At 42.6% G+C, this 20,774-nt stretch overlaps 1 protein-coding gene across 3 annotated transcripts in view; it reads right to left on the reverse strand.

Annotated features, from left to right (window-relative positions):
- Positions 1-20,774, reverse strand: part of MYO1B (myosin IB) — a 166,943-nt gene that overhangs the window by 131,795 nt on the left and 14,374 nt on the right. For all 3 annotated transcript variants that reach the window (XM_072961578.1, XM_072961577.1, XM_072961579.1), the window contains exon 2: positions 4,581-4,724. In XM_072961578.1, the coding sequence (XP_072817679.1) occupies positions 4,581-4,715 (135 nt within the window). In that variant the 5' untranslated portion in view covers positions 4,716-4,724. The remainder of the gene's footprint in view (positions 1-4,580; positions 4,725-20,774) is intronic.

The raw sequence follows: 20,774 nt of genomic DNA on the forward strand, positions 1-20,774 counted from the left end.
CAAATGAATATATAAATGCTAACTAGTATTATTTTCACTGACTTATTTTAAACCAAATATATTATACTTATATGCGAGTATCTTTCATAAGAGTCTTTGATCACATCTGTATGGGGATTCTAATTCTACTACTAACTTCTAAACATTAAGACAATTTCTACTAAACTTTCAAAGCAATCACTCTTACATCTACAATTTGTTTACTTAAGATGCTAAAACTGGACTAATTCAGACCTCTATATCTGGATGATCCGCACCTAACAATTCAGAGAGAAAACAAACTCCATCTACTTGTCAGCACCAAAAATACTTCCTGTCAGAGAACAGACACTTTGGTTCTTTTGTTTCCAAATTTGCCCTGGGCCTTGTTCTTGCCTAAATTGCAGCTTTCCTGTTCCTGAACAGAACCACAGTCCTGACCAGTCACCCTAAAAACAGAATCACGTCTGGCTGGGTCTCCTACATTACAAGACCATGGCAAAATCCTGCCACTATTCCGCCTGGCTGGGGGCGGGGGTGGGGAGGCAGAGAGGGGGTCTGACAAAGGTCAGACAGAACGCAGAAGCACAGCACTTGGGAGCGTCAGAACCAGCATCTCCCACCACTGTCCCCACAGAGGCTGCTAGAGCAACTGCACGTCCTGCAGCTGGTCCCAGCTTGAACTGCACTCCGCCAAGGGTGAGGAATCGAAGCATACAGTCTGAGACCCTGCCTGTTACGCTGCAGGCCAACATGCCCTCTCCCTGTTCTGACCTGACCCGCCTCCATCCCCAATGGAACCACCTTCCTGCAAGGACCACGTTGTCAACATCAGGAACTGTCTCAGATTTAGAGCCTCTGCCCGGCTACAGAGAAGGCTGTGAGCCAACTCAGGGCTTCTTAAACCGGTGTGTGAACCCACCTCAAAGTGAAGAACAGATAATCCTGAGGCATGGACTTGAGTATTTTTCATAAGAGTATCAGATCCCATTTTTATGGGGATCCCAATTTGAGTACAAACTTCTAAAAATCAAGACAATTTTTACCAGACTTTCAAAGCAGTCCTCTTACAACTATAATTAGTTTAACATGAGATCTTGAAATCGGATTAATTCAGATCTCTGTAACTAGATGGTCCCCAACCTGACAATTCTGACAGAAAACAAACTAAAACTACTTGTCAGCACCAAAAATAGTTCTTACTCAAAGAAAGGTTCCAAGGAACATGTTAGATTAAAGCAAAACCATACGCATTACAGAATAGAATAAAACACTGAATGACTTTGGAAGCAAAGATTTCAACAAACTTCCCAAAAGTGGATGGACTTCAACTATGCCCCTCCCTGGGACCTCTGTGTGCTCTTCTCTGCCACTTCTCTCCAGGAGAAAAGTCCTGAGAAGTGTGCCTTTGGGTGCACACTTGAAGCTCAGAGCGCCAATGACAAATGCTTCTCGTGGGGCGTATCCTTCAGGGAGGTAGCAATACCAACAAAGCCACTGCACTGCAGAATTCCCTACCAAAGCTGTGAGGGGGTTGCAGCAGGGGGTCTCGCTAGCGTCTATTCCCCTTTCCTCTTCCTAACACGCTGGCAGATATATTCAGTACTCAACCCGCTACACAGAACCCATCTACTTTGGAAAAAACTAACCCTCCCCCAACCCGAGGAGAAGAAGACATCATCTTCTTAAGCCTTCAGCTCATTCCAGTCACCTGGCCACAGTCAGTGGTGCGAGGAGTAGGTGTGACTCCAGCAGCCAACTCAGAGCTTCAGGTTTCGTGCGACAAGATCACAAGGGACTCTACTTCCAGACTCAGCTGGCTGGAGATCCACAGGATCACCAGGGGTTATAAATACTCTAGAGAGTTGATAGCTCTTATCTTGTGAGAGCTCTGTGAAGGTCAGGACTATTTCTTACCTCTAGACACAGTGGTGGTGGAGGGAGGGTGGACGGCAGGATGGAAGAACCGGGTCCCCCAGCCTAGAGCTAGCTCACACAGGAGGCTGCCCAGGCTGTGGGAAGAGCCGCAGTTCTACCGCCTGAGCCGGGCATCCCTCTGTTCTCTGGGCCCCTTGTCAACCATGGCTTCTGAACACACACATAACTGTTTAATACGTGTGCACAACGGGTCACGGTAGACCATCACACACTATCATAGGATAAAATAAAGCTAGTGAGAACAGGGACTAAAACACAAACAAACCACCACCACCAAACTGCCCCTTCATCTTCTGGAAAGGAACTGAAAAAACAAAGTGAAGAACAAAATAGTAAAATGTTGCATGTCATATTAACTTGGCCTTTAGCATCAGACTGAACAATTTTGCAGCAACCCATGAACAAAAGCAAAGCAGGAATATTATCAGAGTAAGAGCCAGAAACAGATTTCCCAAGGGTGGTGTATATACGACTTATGGGGTTACAGAGGTGGGGTAATCCAACTTATTACCAAAAACTACATGCTTGACTTAACAAATCCTATAATACGGAAGTCTAAAAGACTAGTAACTCTTCCCTGTCCCTATACACCATCCTACCCCATGCTAACCTACAGTTAGCATGCCTTTCTCTGTGTTCATACAAATATACAAACATATGTACACACCCATAAGCCCCCTTTAAAAAATAAGATCACACTACACACATTACCCTATAAACTGCCTTTTTTTCTTTTTCTTTTTCTTTTTGGCTCAAAATAGAGAATGCCCAATCCTCCAACATGATGTGTGTTTAAAGTTACAAAATGAAGGCACACATCTCATGGAAATGATAGTCCCAAAGTATCATGGAAAACATTAATTATATGAATATCTGGAAGTAGAAAGCAATTTTCTGCTTTTGCTTTATAGCAGAAAGGGCATTCCTAAAATAGTCAGAAAATAAGATTATGTAGGACTAAAACCCAGACATTTTGTCTGCTAAAGACTCATGAATGTTAACACTTGGCATTTTGTTACAAAGGAGATTGTTTTGTTTTTAGTGGGCACAACAAATCAGGTATTTGACTGAATGCAATGCACTACTCTCCACCCGATTCTCAGTTCATCTAAGAGTGAACCGTGCCTCTTAGAGCCAGGAAGAAAAATGATCAGCCAACACTGGCAACGATACAATTGACCCCCACTCCTATCTCCAACTCAAAGACCCATGTTTAAAGTCCGTCTTTCATTTGACATCAGATCATACTTCCAATTAAAGCCGCAGAACCATGGGGTTTTCCCACCTGAAAGGAGAACTGCTACACTTTGAGGGGAGGTGACACAGGGCCTCGCTGCCAGACCAAACACCACCTCTCTCGGGCTCTGCGGCAGCACCTCATACCTCTTCCATCTGAATCAGCATTTTATATAACCACACCTCTGAACTTAGCTTAGTGTCCGTTATCAAATTAATATTCCAGAGCAGTATCCGCATATCTCATGTTACTGTCAACTGCCCCCTGCCTCCAACAATCAAATCAAGAAAGATGAAAGCTTCAGTTCCCAGATGGTGACTCCTATTTCATTAAGAAATTAATTATCCACAGTTATCCTTGAAACATGATTATTGCCTAACTGGAAAGGAAAGCTGTATGCAACATAAAATATAGCTTTGCATATAATTTTTAAAAATATACTAGTTCCACAAAAGTGATAAACAGTAATGCTCTCTCCTTTTACTGACTTATATTTCCTCCTACACTGACAGACAGAAAAACAAGGAGCATGTCCCAATAATGCAATTCCTATCCAGACACAGATACGCTATAAAATGGGGGAAAAGTAACTCAGAAACGAAGCATAATCTATGAAAATTATTTCCACCCAATCCATCCATTTCCTTCTCAGCTGCTGGTACAGTGAATCAATGCCTCATCTCCTTGGTTTAGTTAACAAAATACATTTCTACCTGCCCAGATGCAAATTTCTGTGCTTTATGCAAATTCTTGAAAAGCTGAATATAAAAGTATTTTCAACTCGTGTTTTAAGTATATTTAAGAAACTTGATAGTTAACACTGTGAAATCCTTTACAGAGAACTTTTACAACATAAAATTTCTATTATTATATATATTTATACATTTTCATTTTTGTGTATGACATTGTACTTTTGTATCGCAGGACATGACTATTCCCAAATCTCCAGGGACCAAACACATATTTGTACCTGGTAATTTGCTCTTGTCTCTATTAACTACAAACGTCAAGAAGGTTCATGTCTTTCTTGACAGTTCACTGCGTCACATTTTAATGAGTAGCTTCTCAAAGGTTAGACTGCTAATCTTACGAATATGGATTTCAAACTTCCTCCTGAATATATGTTCCCCAGAGGGCAGAACTAAGTCTTCCACTTGCTTTAAAATGCCCCCAACATCCAGTGCGATACTCTGCACACAGGCGGCCCTCTACAAACATGGTATGGAAAGCAGACTCACGTGACACTCTAATCGATATAACTCATGTGCCAGATGAGCAAACACAAAACTCTTTCTGAGGGTATAAACAAATACCTCTGGACTTCAGTAAGCAAACAGAAAAAAGAAGAGTCTGAGAAAGAAAAGCCAGCTCTCTGCCACAAAACACAAAGTCTAAAGCCCACAGAGGACCTCCTGGGCACACTCACATATATCTCACTGTGGTCAAAGCGCTTCTTGAGGTTGTTGATGACCGTGTCCTCACTGAGAGGTTCTAAAAGAACCATGTCTCCGACTCCAATCATATTGTCCAGGAGGGATGTTTTCACCTCCATCTTGGCCATACTCTCTTGCTGCAGGAAAGAAGGAAAAGGAAACAATTTAAATGAGCAAAATTATTTCAGATGGATTCTTAGCATCAATGGAAAAATGAAACACGGATTGTTCCAAATGGCCCTCACCTCACCAATGTCGCAACCTCACCTCCCCTCAACCTACGTCAGAAGCTGCAGGCGCTGCCAAGCCATGAAGCCCCATTTGCCAACCTGCTGCCACCAAAGAACCTCCCTCCCAGTCATCAACCCAAGCAAAGTCCACAGACAGAAAGAGCCACTAGGAAGCCAGGGTTGCCATTTTCTCCTGTAAATCATCCCCTCTCCCCAGCAGGAAGCTGCAAAATCTCTAGCAAGAGAACCCAACCTACCCCACTCCACCTGCCCTTTCCTACCAACATCAGCCTTGAATCCACAGGAACCCGCTGCCCCGAGATGGCATTCTCCCAGTCCTCCATGATGAAATGCAGAATGCATTTTCCCAGGAAATAATGTTTTTTAAATGATGCTAACATTTACTGACTACTTGCCACATATCAGACCCTATATCAACAACTTTCCATGCCTTAATTAATTTAATCCTCACAACTCCATGAGGTAAGTTATTACCATTTTAAGGTAAGGGTGCTCAGAGAGATTAAGAAATTTTGCTTATGGTTTAGAGTGTATTATATTTTGTGTTAAAAGAACTCAATCACCACTTATAACACTATACCTATGGGGAGAAATTTCATTCCAGGACTCAACACTGACTTATAAAAGAATACAATCCACTTGAAAAATCAGAGGTTGCCTGTATAATATAACCTGCCAAGAGTGACCTCAATATTCTTAGTGCTCACTCCAACAGACATGCTGCTAGGACAGCAAAACCAAATTAACGTGCAACAAATAGACCAGAAATACTAGTTTCCCTTTAGCTCAAGGAGAAAGCCCACCAGGAAACAGAGGCACCCTGCAAGCGCAGCACTCAGCCCCGACATGGTGCCACCCAGCAGCGGGATGTTAATACCCACGGCTTCAAACCTGATCTCTGTCAAGAACACGTTAGTTGAATACCCTTTCAACCACATTAATGTAGGAGTGTGTGTGTGTGTTATGTTATGTTATGTTGCTTTCTCTACTATTACCAGGATGTAGAACTAAATTCATCTGGGCCATTCCTTCTAAATGCTTCCAATGTGGAAGTCAATTTTGTTTAACTTCAATATACTAATACTAAATAATACTTCAGGATACTAAGAAATACTTAACATATATTCATGCCCCTAATGTGAGGGGGGAGTACATTCATTTCTTTTCATGAAGGAGTCATCCAGGCATCTTGTATCTTATAAAGGTTGGTCTTCTTGCTTAAGACTTAGCAATTTAAATAAATGTCCTACTATTCTAGTCCAGAACATCTAGTAGGTCTCTTAGGGAAGAGAAACTATATTTAGTTGGGTTATTTTAAAGGCAACTGGGAAGAGCTGGGAATTACATAATTCTTTACTATTAATTTTACTCATGATTTCTATGAATCCAAACGCATCCTTTATTTATGACCTGTTAAAAACTTGCTTAAAGTGTGCACTAAAAAGCCAAAAAAGACCAAGAAGCAGCAAGGAGGTTCTCTCATAAAACAAAAGCAAACAATAAAGACGTATTTAATATTCAAAAGAAGAAAACAGTTAACTTTTTTGTTAATATGTCTTTTCTGATTTCATGCCAACTACACCTGGAATAAATAGCCCCAGGTATTGCTAAAACCCAATAACAGTAACACCAAGAGTGCTTTGAAATAGGCCAGACTCTTTTGAAACAAAACAGGTGGAGTTAGGGGCATTTGCCATTCTCTCGAGATGCAGCAGAAGCCAGGGAGACAGCTGGTCCCACGCCAAGTCCGTGAAAAGATTTATACAGGAATAGGAACGTGAGTGCCCAACCTTTGTCACAATAAATTAACATTTAAATCAAATTTCAAGTTCTCAGACTCTTGAAATGCCAAAAGCACTCTAGCTGCGATGCATTACATATAATTTGGCAGATGAGGGAAGAAGGCTTAGGGATTAAGGGGGAAGTCAACCTGAGAAGAGTTTCAAAAATAACCACCTCAAACCAGCAATTTAAATTAAGCAAAGAGGCTGAATGGGAACTCTTCACCCCAGGGGTAGATTCCTGTATATACAGTCTATTTATGGAAACAGCTGCAGAAAGACAACGGCTTAGCTGCAGGTAACAATAATTAAGCAGCCAGTCTTCTCCTGTAATTACACCTGCTTCACCATCTTTTCGAGTACAAGTTTCAAGCAAGCCTATGGGTTCTGATTTTTACACTTCTATCTCAACTTCATAGTCCAAAGGGCAGAAGAGGGCAAAACAAACGCTCAGTTACAGGCAATGGGTAAAAGTGAAAAGCTCTGAAAAACACAACTTTTGCAAAGCAAAATACAACAATAAAGTAAACCAACTGAAAAGGTGACACCAAGGTTCATTTAGTCATGCAAGCACAGTTTTGTTTCATTTCATTGTTTTGGTTTTTTATTTTGTTTACTTTTTAGCATCTAGGTACTTTGGGGGAGGAAACAGTGAGACCCTCCCCCACATCCTCATGGTGAAAATGGGACACTGGAAAAAATGGCACAGAGGTACTTTCTATCTTTGCACAAATGGACTGATTTCTCTTACTGTGACTACTATTTTCAGGCCTGGCTGGTTCACTTTGACATCTCAGTGGTTAGTATACTTTGCTCCGCCAAAAGAAAGTGATTTGTTTTTTTCTCTGAAAGAGCAATGCTGACTACAGGAAGAAATTTCAGAATCACTTGCTAACTCAAGTTTCCATACACTGTCAGAAGAATTCGCGTGGGAACGTGTGTAGAGCACTGAGGATACTTTTTGTTTGACACATGGATGGTCCACCTGCACCCTTCCCAGGCTCCCCAGGGGAATCCATGTTACTCCAGGGAAGCCAATTTTACCCCAAGTTCCAGGAATGTAGCATGTATCTAGACTTAAGGCCATCAACACCATTTCCATTTCCCAGCTACTGTAGCTGATTCAGGGCTGGTCATATAACTGAGCCTGAGGCCTTGGCTTGGAATATTAGAACAAAGGTTCCATCTACCTCTGGTTGGCATGATTTACAGATGTGATACCTGGAACGGCTGCAGCCTCATCTGCTTTCACAAGGTGGTTAGTCTGAGAAGGAAGACAATACGTGGAGGAGGGTAGGGAAAGAAAATAACCTGATGACATCACAAATTTCTGGATCAAACTGCACCTGAAGCCTACCCCACTGCTCTAACATGCTTTCAGTCAAGGAGGCCAATTAATTCTCCCTATTATTTAAGTTGGATTTTCTACTATTTGCAACAGAAAGCATCTTACCCAATAAAGGAAGCTGGCACAAGGAAGTGGAGTGTTTTAAGTAACAAACTAAAGAACGTGGACTGGCTGAGCCAAGGACACAGAGTGGAAGCATGTGGACCTTCTTACTATCTTGGCCTGGCAAGATCGTCTTTGGTACTTAATGGCAAAACAGCTGATTAAACCACCGTCTGTTGTGCCTTAAGACTTGGACCTTGTGCCCGCAACGTTAAAAAAATTTGAGAAAAGTTTAGATGCCAGATGACGTGTTGGCTACTCGTTAAGGATCTACAAGCAAAAGACATGCCGGCTGTGAAACTGGCCTGTCTGAAAGCCAGAGAGGACATATGATGCTGCTAAGAGGAATCACTCTGCCTGAAGCCGAGGGACACAGAGGAGAAGTCACCTGTCCCTAGAATCTATTTCATCTCTACAGCCTGAGAAAAGGACAGCACTCCCGCCATGAAGATGCAGTGCAGGGGCAGGACCACCCACTCTGCGGGTTTGTTAGGCATCTTATCTGTTCCCAGGTGCACTGATAAGAGCTAAGGCACTCTGCAGAGCACCAAGGCCTGGTCCAATTGCCCAGAGACAAGTTTTCAGACCAAGCTCTAGGTTCAAAACCTTAGGGGGTGGCAGTTTATCTTGTTTTGGTTACTAGCCCATGGAAGCGGACAGACCTTGAAAGCCAGCAACATTAAGGGATCTATGCTGCCAAAGAAGTCTGGCTGACAGTGACTTACAAGTACTTGATCCTAAGGCAATCAACCCCAAGAACTCCAACTCCTAAGAACAAAAAAAAAAAAAAAAAGACGTGCTAAAGCATGACAAAGCCATCGTCCCCTAGGCTCCACTTAGACGTGGCGATGGAAGACAACGGACAAAGATCTTATCAAGAACCTCTAGAGAGGGGTGGCTATATTTTCAGCCATAAGGGAAGAATTGCAGCACATTGGCCGGAGCACTTTATTTTCGTAAGCACAAGTATGGTAAGAAGGTGTATGTGAATGTTGCACAGCCGATGGGAGAGCCGTAGTAGACATCTGTCTTTTTTTTTTTTAAGGGGGACACTATCCAATATACTATCCTATTCCTATTTGTACCTAACCTCCCTCTGAGGGAGTCCCAGTTACCTTGTGAAGACAAGGAATCTAAAAGTCAAGCCCAACTCCCATTTTAGAATCTGAAGGAGACAGATCTGCTCTCTCCACCCCAAGAAACATGGCTTATGCACAGCCAATCACATTCTCCTGGGATGTGGAGTCCCAGGACAGCTGGGGGTGATGACTGGAGGTTAGCTCATTACCCACTGCAGCGGCGGCAGCAGCATGAAAGCCAGGTGGTTCCGGCTTCTGCTATGGATCCTGCTGCCCAGCCCTCCTGTCTTACCTAGGTTCCTGCCTATCTTCCAAGCCTGTATCTTTCCTGGTCCTCCAACCTCTAATTCTGAGTCTCTACGTCCCTCCTGCATTGCAAGCAACCAGATCCCTAACTGACAACGACACGAAGTACTATGGGCAACATATAGCATTAACCCACTCTGAGATCTTCAATATTATGTGAAACCTAAATTTTTTTCTCCCAAACTTGGTGAAAGCAACCTACAAGATACAGTCAGTGGGGGAGCCCTCGGAGGACCCACAGAGGAGCCTGGAAGCAGGGCCTCTGTATCTAAGGGGTGATTTAGTCCAGCCACTAGCCCACCAACTGATGCCAGGGGACTCGATGGCTGCCCAAGCTCTTTCCATCTGTTTGTCTATCGAAGAAAAACAAAACATATGATCACAACCATTCTTCCCCCTCCTACTGGCATCTCAAAAGCTTCCCAAATTACTACCTGTATTTCAAAGTATGCCAATTCATTTACTGGCACCTTTCGTGGTATAAAAATACGACTTTAAATATTGAAAGCATCATTTCAAAAATTCCTCAAAATCTAAGAGAATGAAACATAAACATCCTATAGCATCTTAAAGTGTCACCTTAACCTGACATTTAAATATAAGTAGTCTACCCAGTCACCGACCTTAAATTACAAGCCACCAACCGGTTCAACTCATCCGTGCTCGGGAACGTCAAGACCAGCATTCCCCACGCCAACAGCCCCACAGACATGGCCAAACCAGACGGCACATCCTTATGAGGTGCGTGGCCATTCTACCTCCCGATACCAAAATGGCAATGATGAAAAGCTATTTCAAAGTAATCGTTAGTTTAACAATAACCAAGAAGAGATGCAGGATAAGCTGAAATATAGCATCTGGTGGTCTCCCATGTTATTCAAAGGTCTCAGAGTACCCCAGATGAAAACAAATGTGTATTTTTAAGTTGAAAAGGTTTTACTGTAAAAATTGAAAAGACAGCCACAAATCAGAGCTGAGGCTACAGTGGTTAACAAGGATTAATACTGTCATTAACACATATTTTACATTTGAAGGCGCTTTTAAAGCAAAACCACTTGCAGGAAAACTTAATAAAAGCAGATTATCTACTGCTTTGGTAATTGTAAATAAGGATGCTTGAAACACATCTTTTGTGATGTCATTAGCAATACACACGAGAGGTAGCACTTTCAGGGAGTCTTTTTAGTGCATAACAATTGTTCTTATCCGACTTGCGTTCCCCTCGCTAACCTCTCTGTATGGTGGTCATGTATGCCTCATAGCCCCTTTTCTGGAGAATCAGCTCCTTGGTTCAAGAGGTGCCCTTATTCATCTTTATTTCCCCAAAGGCACAGTGCACAGCCTCTGGCACATGGTAGGCATTCAGAGAAACACAAAGGGAAAACAGCGATGCAAATTTATGGTTGACAACTGAGTCATTCAATAATAACGCACATTCTCACAGCTGCCATCCTTGGTTGGTTGGTTCCATCGCAGCCGACCAGAAGGTAAAATAATGACTGCAGCTTCAAGTCACTTTGATCCATTCCTCTAAAAACACAGTACTATCAACAAAGGACAGGAAACAGAATTGAGCCATTTGGCTCCCGAAGAGATCACTAATGCTTTTAAGAATAACATGAGAAACACATTTAAGTAAGAAAGCAAGGCCAACATGGCAAGATTTCATGAACAAAATAAACCTCAGCAAATCCTGATGGCAAAACAAAAGCAAGAGAAGCCAAGTCTATAGGATGTGGTCCAGTACCTAACATAATGAGCTAAGTGACTGAGAAAAAACGGAATTTCCTTCTGAGATCTTTCGAATAGCACGAAATCTCACCAGAGAAGTTTGATTAAATTTCCATTCAATTTCTTTCAACCACTGTTCACATTATTGAGTCCTGCTGGTCCCTGGCATCCTGTGAAGTGCTAGGGACACACTGGGAATGACCATGATCCTTCCCAAAACACCCCCCAAGGAGCTCACAGTCCAGTGAGAGAGTCAAGACAAGAAAGTAGGCCACTTTTTAAATTTCAAATAACCCTTTAAGTGATTAAAAGCAATACATGTTCACTACAGGCAAAAAAAAAAAAATCAGAAAAATGCAGATGAACAAAAGAATATGAGCCAAATCCAACACCCTCATGATTTAGCCTAGATCCTTTTGGATTCATGAGAAGTCTTACAAAATCTAATTTTTATAACAAATTGGCCATCATTTCTGGTTTTAAAATTATATATATACACACACACACACACACATGCATACATACACACACACACACATGTGTATCTGCCTCAGGGTAGGAATGTGAAATAGTTCCATAGGAGCTGTGAAACCAGAGCTACACAAATAATATCTCCAACACTTTTAAACTCAGTCAAACTGCATGGCCATCTGCCCCTTTATTCTTGACCTTGTCCCCTCTCTCAGATTAGCAGCCCCTGTTACCAACAGCCTGCCCACCAATCAGCTCGAGCACTTGGTTGTGTCTAACATCTTAATATGTTGCCAGAGAATACAGGTTCTTGTCTCACGCAGGAAAGAATTCAAGAGCGAGGCATAGTAAAGTGAAAAGTAGGTTTATTCAGGAAGATACACACTCTACAGAGTGCGTGGTTGTCTCAGAAGGCAAGAGAGACCCTAGGAGATACACACTCCATAGACAAGAGTCTTACTCAGAAGTAAGAGTGGTCACAAGGCATGGGGGTGGTTAGTTTTTAGGGGCTGGGTAATTTCATATGCTAACAAGTTCAACAATTATTCAAATTGTGTTGGAGAAAGGGACGGAATTCCCAGGAATGGGACCACTGCCCACTTTTTGACCTTTTATGGATCAGGACATCCTCAGAGCTGTCATGGCACCTGTGGGAGTGCCATTTAGCATGCTAATATATCACAATGAGCGTATAATGAGGTTCAAGGTCTACTGCAAGGAAGCCAAATCTTCTGCCATCTTGGCTCTAACCAGTTTGTCCTCAATTGCTGTGTCATTCCTTCAATGGCTGTGCCCTGCCCCCTTCCCTCCTATCTCAAATACATGCCCAAAATTTATCTCTTCTACCATCACACATCAAAATATAAGAAAACAAAACAAAACCCACTTATTCCCCCTAAATTCCACAGTCACAACTGATCCAGTTTCTCATCCTTGGCTTCCCTCTCCCTGTCTCTTCCTCCCACCATGGCCAACCTATCTCCTTGATAATATCGCCTTAATCACACCCACTTCCACCCCACCCCTCCCTTCCCCACTGTGACTGTCCCAGCTCAGCCTTCATCATTTCTCACCTTGAAGGTAAAAGCCTTCTCAGGGGGTCTCTCCACCTTGTCTTGCCACCACAGCCTCTGCCAGTCCTCTCCTACCCTAACTACCCAAGTTGCCTTTCTAAATCCCAATCTGATCAGGTAGGCCCTGCTTTAAATCCTTCAGTAACTCTCCAGTGTCTTTGAGCTAATAATCAAATTCCTTAACAGATGCTCAAAAAAATGAGACAGAGAATCACCACATGACCCAGCAATTCTACTTCAGGGCACGAAAGGAAGGACTCAAACGCCCATGCTCAAAGCAGCATCGCTCACCAAACAAGATGTGACCTATACATACGATGGAATATTATTCAACCTTAAGAAAAAAAGATCTGACCCGTGCTACAACACAGATGAAACCTGAGGACATTATGCTAACTGAAATAAGCCAGTCACAAAAGGACAATTATTGTACACTCCCACTTACATGAGGTACTGGAGCAGTCAAATTCATAAAGACAGTGGAATGGTGGTTACCAGGGGCTGAGGGAGGAGGGAACAAAAGAAAGCTGTTGCTTAACAGGTACAAAGTTTCACTTTGGGAATATGAAAGAGACCGCTGGTGGTGACGGTTGCACAATAATGCAAATGTACTTAATGCCCCTGAACTGTACACTTAAAAAGGTTAAAATGGTAAATGTTATGTATGTTTTACCACAGTAAAAAAAAAAAATCCTTATCAGAGATCACATGACTCCACAACCTGACTCCAGCCTTCTTCCTGGGCCTCATCTCTCCCTGACCAAGTCCCCGCAACCACAGGGGACAGATGGAAAAGCTGCTTTCGAACCTGACAATGGTTCTAGCTGGGGCTCTTGCTCCAGAGGTGCAGCTGAGCTGCTGGTCTGAAATGAATCCCCCTGCCTTTAACCAGTGTGAGCAGCCCTTCCTCACAGGCAGCATGCCCTGGGCAAGCCCGGACTCCTCCAGCACAGCCGCGGGTCTCCTCCCCACCCGCTACCCCAGGCCTGAGTGCCCCACGTGCCAAGGCCCCACTGCCTGGCAGAGAAGGTGGTGCACAGAGCGCTGGCGAGTGGAGCAGGCGAGTGGATGCTCTTTGGAGTGACACCGCCCATTCTTCCTTCCAAGGCTGCTTCCATCATCTCTGTTCATCCTGTCAGGGCCACAACTGGGAAAGCATGATCAGAGAGCCTCTTGTGATACACCAAGAACATGAAAGACCATGAAAAACTTGGGTTAGAGAAACCAAATGGCAAGACGCTTCCTCAGTATTTCTGAAGCTAAAGGGCCAAAGACCGAAACTGCACTCTTCTTAAGCACAATTTGCTCAAGCAGCGTAACTGTCAAAGAAGAAGGGGTTAGCGGGCCACACAAAATCACATGGTGGGGGGTGCTGTGCAGGGTTCCCCAGAGAGTATGAGAAAGTGGGCTGCGACATGCATTTGTGAAAATGGCTCAGATGCTGCTGATCTTCAGTCCTGTCAACACACTTCCTTAGAGAGGCTTATGTAACATGTTGATTCATGGCATTTACTTCACATAGTTATCTGATTTTCCAATCCCACATGCCACTGTTAAAGTCATAACACAATGAGGTTTTACCCACCTTTCTCTAAAGCTTTTTATTAAGAATATTTAATAGACTGCTAGTAGGATGGCTTTTGTTAGAATCTGGGATTTACGGAAGAAATAAGCCCAACCACTGAGAAGTTTCCACATCGTAACTGTTGTCTCAAGTTCAAAGTCTGGATAATACAAAGGACATTAAATTATCAGGCGATGATAAAGTGGAATGGATCTGAACTGGGAGTGAAAACAAACAGCTAAAAGCATACGCAAGCCCATAAGCCACAAAGCCAGACTCCAAACTTTAAAAGCTCTGTGAACGGGAAAGGCAATTAAGGCAACATCCTCAGTTCACACCCCAGGGGCACCTCTGCATAGGCAGAGTTAGCCAGGAACCACTTGGTCAATGTCAAGGTTTGTTTCTGTCTGGGTATAGAAAGGCTGGCCTTATCAACCAAAGCCAGGAGCCAGGAGCTGGGCTACCCTCAACACGGCGCACAGTCTGGTTGTTAAGGAGTTGAAAGATAGCATCCAGATAAAACTTAATAATTTATAAAGTAACAGATTTTTTAAAAAAAAAGATTTTTTTTTCTAACTGGGGAAATGACAAATATATTATCTAGACTAATTAGAAAGATTTTTGAGTCAAAAATAACTGGCTGCTATGACAACATTGAAGGTTTTAGATTACAAGCTACAAACTATCTCTTCTGATGTATGAGCAAAATTTCTTAGGATCCCAAGTAAAACCTTTTTTCAACAGAGAGAGAAATGGACCCAGGTGTTGCTGTACATCTGGTTTCTGGAAGAGCCAGGGTGAGGAGGAAGCTTTCCTAACTAATCTGAGAGTAGTCTTTCACACTTTTATTACATTACACACACCCTCCGATCTAATGTCTAAGTCATCAAACTTCACAATACCCCACAGCTGTTTAAAAAGAAGCTTTACCTGGGAAAGTGTAACTTTCTACAGAAGTTTTGTAGCAAGAATTTACCAAAACTGAGAATTTCCTTTTGATCCACCCCAATATGGAACAGCACAGACTTTGGATCACGCATACAAGTTTGAATCCAAGGGAATCTATCTCTAGAATTCAAATTTCTGATCTAAAAATTCAAGGATGACAACATCCACCCCACTTTCTCTTTTGAGAAAGCAAAGCCCCTGACTCTCACCAGATGCCAGTCCCCTCCCTCCCCAATGCCCATTGTTGGGATCCTGAAGACCTCCCGCCACTCCTCTGGTGCTGTCTTCTGGCAGATGCGTCCATGCAGATAACCTCGAGAGTTGCCTCATTTGCAATAGACATTCCATGGAGTTCAGTACCCTGAGGAGGAATGCAGCCAACACCACTGTCCCCACCGTCACTTCCCGGAGGAAACTCTGCAGAGTCATGGCAGGAACGACTGCCAAAGGGCAAGGCAACCTCAGAGAATGCCACCCACCCCCAGGACTGGGTCTGAAAGTCAGTCCTCTCTCTCACCTCACAGCGTGGCACACCTCCCCCCACCCCACCCCCACCACCCAAAATCCTAGAAGGTCTAGAATGGAGGGCGAGCATCCTGGCTTTAGGGGAACCCGTGGTCATGCTATCCTACTCACACTGGATGTTATGAGCATTAATGAGCTAACGTCTGAAAAGGCCTATGAGTTCCTGCAAGACAAGGTGGCCAAAAACTATAAACTACTATTATAGCCAGAAACACAAACTCAGCTGCACTGGGACATGCTAATTATAACTCATAGGCTTCTCAATGTGTTCCCTCAAGGCGGATTTTTTAAAATTCCAAGAAGTCCAATGTGTTTAGATTGGCAAACCTGAGACCCCGAGACCCCTAGGTGAATGTAAAACAGCTCAAATATAACTGGCACACCTGTCAGCTCTGACTGGCTCCTGGCCGAGGCACAGACACCGAACATGACCGGTGGTTATTAAATTGAATACAGCCACCAGGGAAAACCAACTTTCCTTCCAAATGAATTGGCTTGTTAATCAGAGGGTCCCAGTCTCATCCCACATGCTAACACCCTCACCCAAGCCCTTCTGTCCTTGCCTCCATGCCCTGCTTACACCACTCAGATTCTGCCTGTTCTCTTTATACTTGATCAGACCAAAGTGCTCCCTTATAGTTCAAAGAACGATGCTTTGCACCTGCAAGCCACAAACACTGGGTTTGTTGTACCCATCAGTTTGGCAGGGTCCCTATAAATGGGTTTTTAAAGACGTCTGACTGAACAAAGACACTCACATAAACTACCCTGAGGTACACCAGAGTAGAACTCCTTTCTTTAATAAAGGCATCTACTCATCACTCAGGCTCTTTTCAGTGACAGCGGAGGAAATGTACTGAATGCAGTGCACTCTTTGGGGTAATGATGCAAGTTATCCCTCTGGGAAACGTCAGCTATTGCATTCTGCAACAGAACACAGAGGGTGGAAATGACCACCACAGTGGTTCCCGAAGAAAAGCCACAAGTTCCAAGTTGCAGGCTCAGCTCTGGGCACACCGCCAACTCTGAGCCTCAGTTTCCTCACCAAGGGGTCAAATACGTCATCTCCTAAGATCCTGTCCCAGCTGCCATCATTACTGACTCAACAACAACAAAAAAAAAGCTCAACTCTGGAAAGACTGACTCCTTCATTTTGGGGTGAGCATTTGGGTCTGGTTACAAAGAATGTTAAAACCAAAAATGCCAGTCCACAAGCATCTTCCTCGATGGCATTTACTCAGAGGTGAAAGAAATCAGCTCTTTATTCTGACCTCACACACGCACACAAAAAAGTGTATTAAGGGTCTATCCATACACCGTGCAGAAGTAAACGCACAGAATCAACAGGACCAGCATTAGAAAAGGCACTGAGGCACAGGGGAGGTGTTCCCTCTGTGTTTACAACTACATGGTTAGCTGCAAAATGGCACTGGCTGTTTTAACAAATTCACCTAGTTATGGAAACAAATCTAAAACTACAAATTAAGAAGCCAATACAGTAAAAGAAAAGCATGCGGAACTCAACTGTGTATCTTCAGTAATGCCTCTGTACTTGGGGTTAAGAAAAATTATTTTTGGGATAATAAATATTCAGAAGCTTCCCCAAGCAGTTACCCATGAAAATAAAGTCCAATACACTATGTAATCAAAGAGAGAGATGTTTATACATTTACATTAGGACTTCATGAATGTTTATCAGTTGAGAACTGATCACACAAAAATAGCTAAGATGCTCCTCAAAAGACACTGATAATGTAAACTGAGAAGGTGAAACAACTTAGTCACTTAAAAAGAATTTTTAAAGATAGCTAAATCACAGTGGGTTACTTCACTTAAGCTGATTAAAATCAGCAATCAGATTAGAATTTGGAAGCACTTTCTGGGTTAATTTTTTTCTAGTTTTTCTATGTTGGAAGCATTACTGAATTTAAAATCAAACACACCATCCTTTTTCCATATCTCCAAACACATTCTAAAGTATTTATGAAGAACTAAGACATATGCAACACAGCAAATCAACCTATGAGGCATGCCATAACTAAATAATCCTTTTCAGTCACAAATTAAAATACGTATTGAAATGTGTTTACTAAATTTCAATTGATTAATGTTAACTACATTTTAATAATATTTGTTACTCTCCAGAAGTTCTGTAGGATACAGCAAGTACTTCCTATATTTGCGTAAGAATACATACATACAAATGCCCCCCCCAAACACACATACATACACATTTCTTTCCCTTGAATGCAGCCTGCACTTAACCTGTAAAGCTATACAAAAATCAGCCGTTCAACAGTTTGACCATGTATAGAGCCATATAACAAATTTTCCCAAGGGAAGTTCTGGTTAAGAAATAAAATTTAATAGTGAACTACACTGTAATTGTAATGGCTGATTAAGAAAAATGTATTTCCTTCTATAAGTAATTTATCAAAAAAAGGTTTTCAAGGCGAGGGGGTATACAGCTCAGTGGTAGAGCTCGTGCTTAGCGTCCACAGGGTCCTAGGTTCAATCCCCAGTAGCTCCATTAAAAATAAATTAAATAAATAAATAAACCTAACTACCTCTCCCCTCAAAAAAAAAAAAAAGTTTTCAAATGCCACATTATAATATTCTAAATCATCAAATCAAAAGGCATAAAAACTTAAAATTTACAATCTACCCTTCATCACATCTCCCAGTAGGTAGGTTAGGGAGATAGATATAAAAACTGTTTTTAGATGACATAGCCATAAGGCCCCCGAGTTTAGAAATTAAAACTGCTTACCAACTTTTCTTCTCCATTGTCGTTTCCACTGATTTAACTAGCACTTTAGCATTCAGTTCATAATGAAAAGGAGAGACAAACATTCGTTGTGACAGGGAGAACACACTAAGTTCAACAAATATTTTGCAAACAGATAAGAAGAGAAAAGTAGGTCAGTATCCTGTGGCCAGGAAGTGGCCCCAGCCTCCATCCAGAACGGAATTATATGATTAACCAGGCTGGAGTCTCCTCCATTTACAGCCTACCACTCTGACCTGCACATCTCGGATGCACAGGCACTGGGAGAAGGAATTAGAGACATGGCTCTCATGGCTTCCCTGTCATGAGCCTTCTAGTTGGTGGAAAAAAATTCTTAAGAGCAGTATAACTAGTAAGGCAAAATGTACACATAGGGCAGAAAATTCATCGCAAAAAGAATACAGAAACTACCATTTAGGGTCAGAAGTGAGCCACTGTCATGGCCCAAGAGGATCACAGATGGACGGCTGAAGAGGTGAAACATGATCTGGAGGGTTCTTTTTGAGGATGAGTAGGATGTGGGTAAGCAGAAAGGAACTTTAAAGCTGAAGTACAAACATGTTCAGAAGATAGTGTCTAGACAGAATGCGCAACAGAAGACAGCTGGTGTAGAGCCCTGTTGGGCCATGAAGCTGAGGGGAAAGGTCAGCTGAGGCCAAGACAGGGTGAGCAAAGGGGTCGTGAGAGAGGAGAGGGAAGCGTCCCACAGCTTCCCTCCTGGGTCTGTGCAGCAGTCATGACGAATGTTGGTGCATCCAGAGGGCAGCAAGTGTGATCAACAGTCACTGGTGACAGTTTGATGGGGAAAAAACTGAGGACAGTTATTATAGATGATAGGGGGTCATCACAATTTTGTGAGCAGGGATAGAGACAACAAAACATTTTAAGGAGGTTTCATCAGGGAATAGTCTGAAATGTTGTGTAAGTGACTAGAAGCAGGGAGTAGGATCGCTCCGTGCAGTTGTGCGGTTTGTGCACTGTATAAGTGAGCCAACCAAGGGGGAAAATGGGGACTGACATCAAGTCAAGCTCCTGTGGAATTGTGTTTGCCCTAAAGGGCACCTTTTTCTATCTGCATAAATGCACCATACAAGCTAAGAGCAGGGAATCCAGTTGGAGCACAAATCTAGACATTCAGGAATAAGAACTAGGGTAGAACTAACAGAAATGAAACAAGAGGGTAAGTGTAAGAGAAATAACAGATGAATCTATCATGATAGGTAGGAAACTAATTTGATGGAGGATGCAACACGGAGAGGAGGATTTAAGACTAAAGTAGAGGCTCTCTCATCCAAATGCATAAAGACTTGACAGTTTAGCTGGTTGGTTTTTTTTTTAAGTCAGTGGAAGTCATAAGTAAATGATACATCCCTAAACATGTTATTTTAAATAAACCCTATAAAAATACATGTTTCTTTGCCAATCTATTTGCTGTAGTGATGAAGCCTTCTAAGTATATTAGTCCACTGTGGTCTTTCTCTTAAAAACCATCCTCATGGCATCAACCTCCAGGTCTCATGTCTTTGTAAAGACAGCTGGGAAGCAATGTTGGGTAGATGGCATTACTCCTGACAAATGCTCGATACTCCTCTCTGCGGGAAGGTATACATCCCCACTTGGCTGACTTCAGTCGTACAGCCATAAAGGCTTCACTTCAGCCCCTCCCTGTGCTGCAGGGATCAGCATCGTTCCAGATGGCACTGCTCAGTTAGACTGTGACCCAGAGTGAGGACCAGGGCAACATGGAGCAGAGCGCCCACCTGACCTGCAGTGGCCATCCCAGTAAGTGGGCATTAATGCTCTGAGTCACTAAGAGTCTTAGGTTTTACATAATTATAACTTTATCTATCCTGAACGACTGACAATATTAGTGGAAATACTTTTATTTTATGATCTCCCAAATCCTCTAACTATCTCAGCTTCTACTAACTCAGCTGTGATCATTCTTAGAAACCTTATTAGGTGGTTTTTAAAACACTCAAATGAATTTTTACAGAAACAATTCTTTTTGCACATGTATTTTTAAATCATTATATTAAATATAGCAGTAAGTACAACTGGCAAACACAGGTTTGGGAATAAACAGCTGAGTCCAGATAAGCATGTGTTGCACCGGTAGGAATGCAAACTCAAGAGCACACAACGGGGTAACCGTCTAACTTTGGGCGTCTACAGTGTTATGGGCATCAGTTGATACATTTTACACAGGAAAAGAACACC

This window comes from Vicugna pacos, chromosome 5 (genome assembly GCF_048564905.1).
Source record: "Vicugna pacos chromosome 5, VicPac4, whole genome shotgun sequence".
In the NCBI taxonomy this organism is placed as follows: Eukaryota; Metazoa; Chordata; class Mammalia; order Artiodactyla; family Camelidae; genus Vicugna; species Vicugna pacos.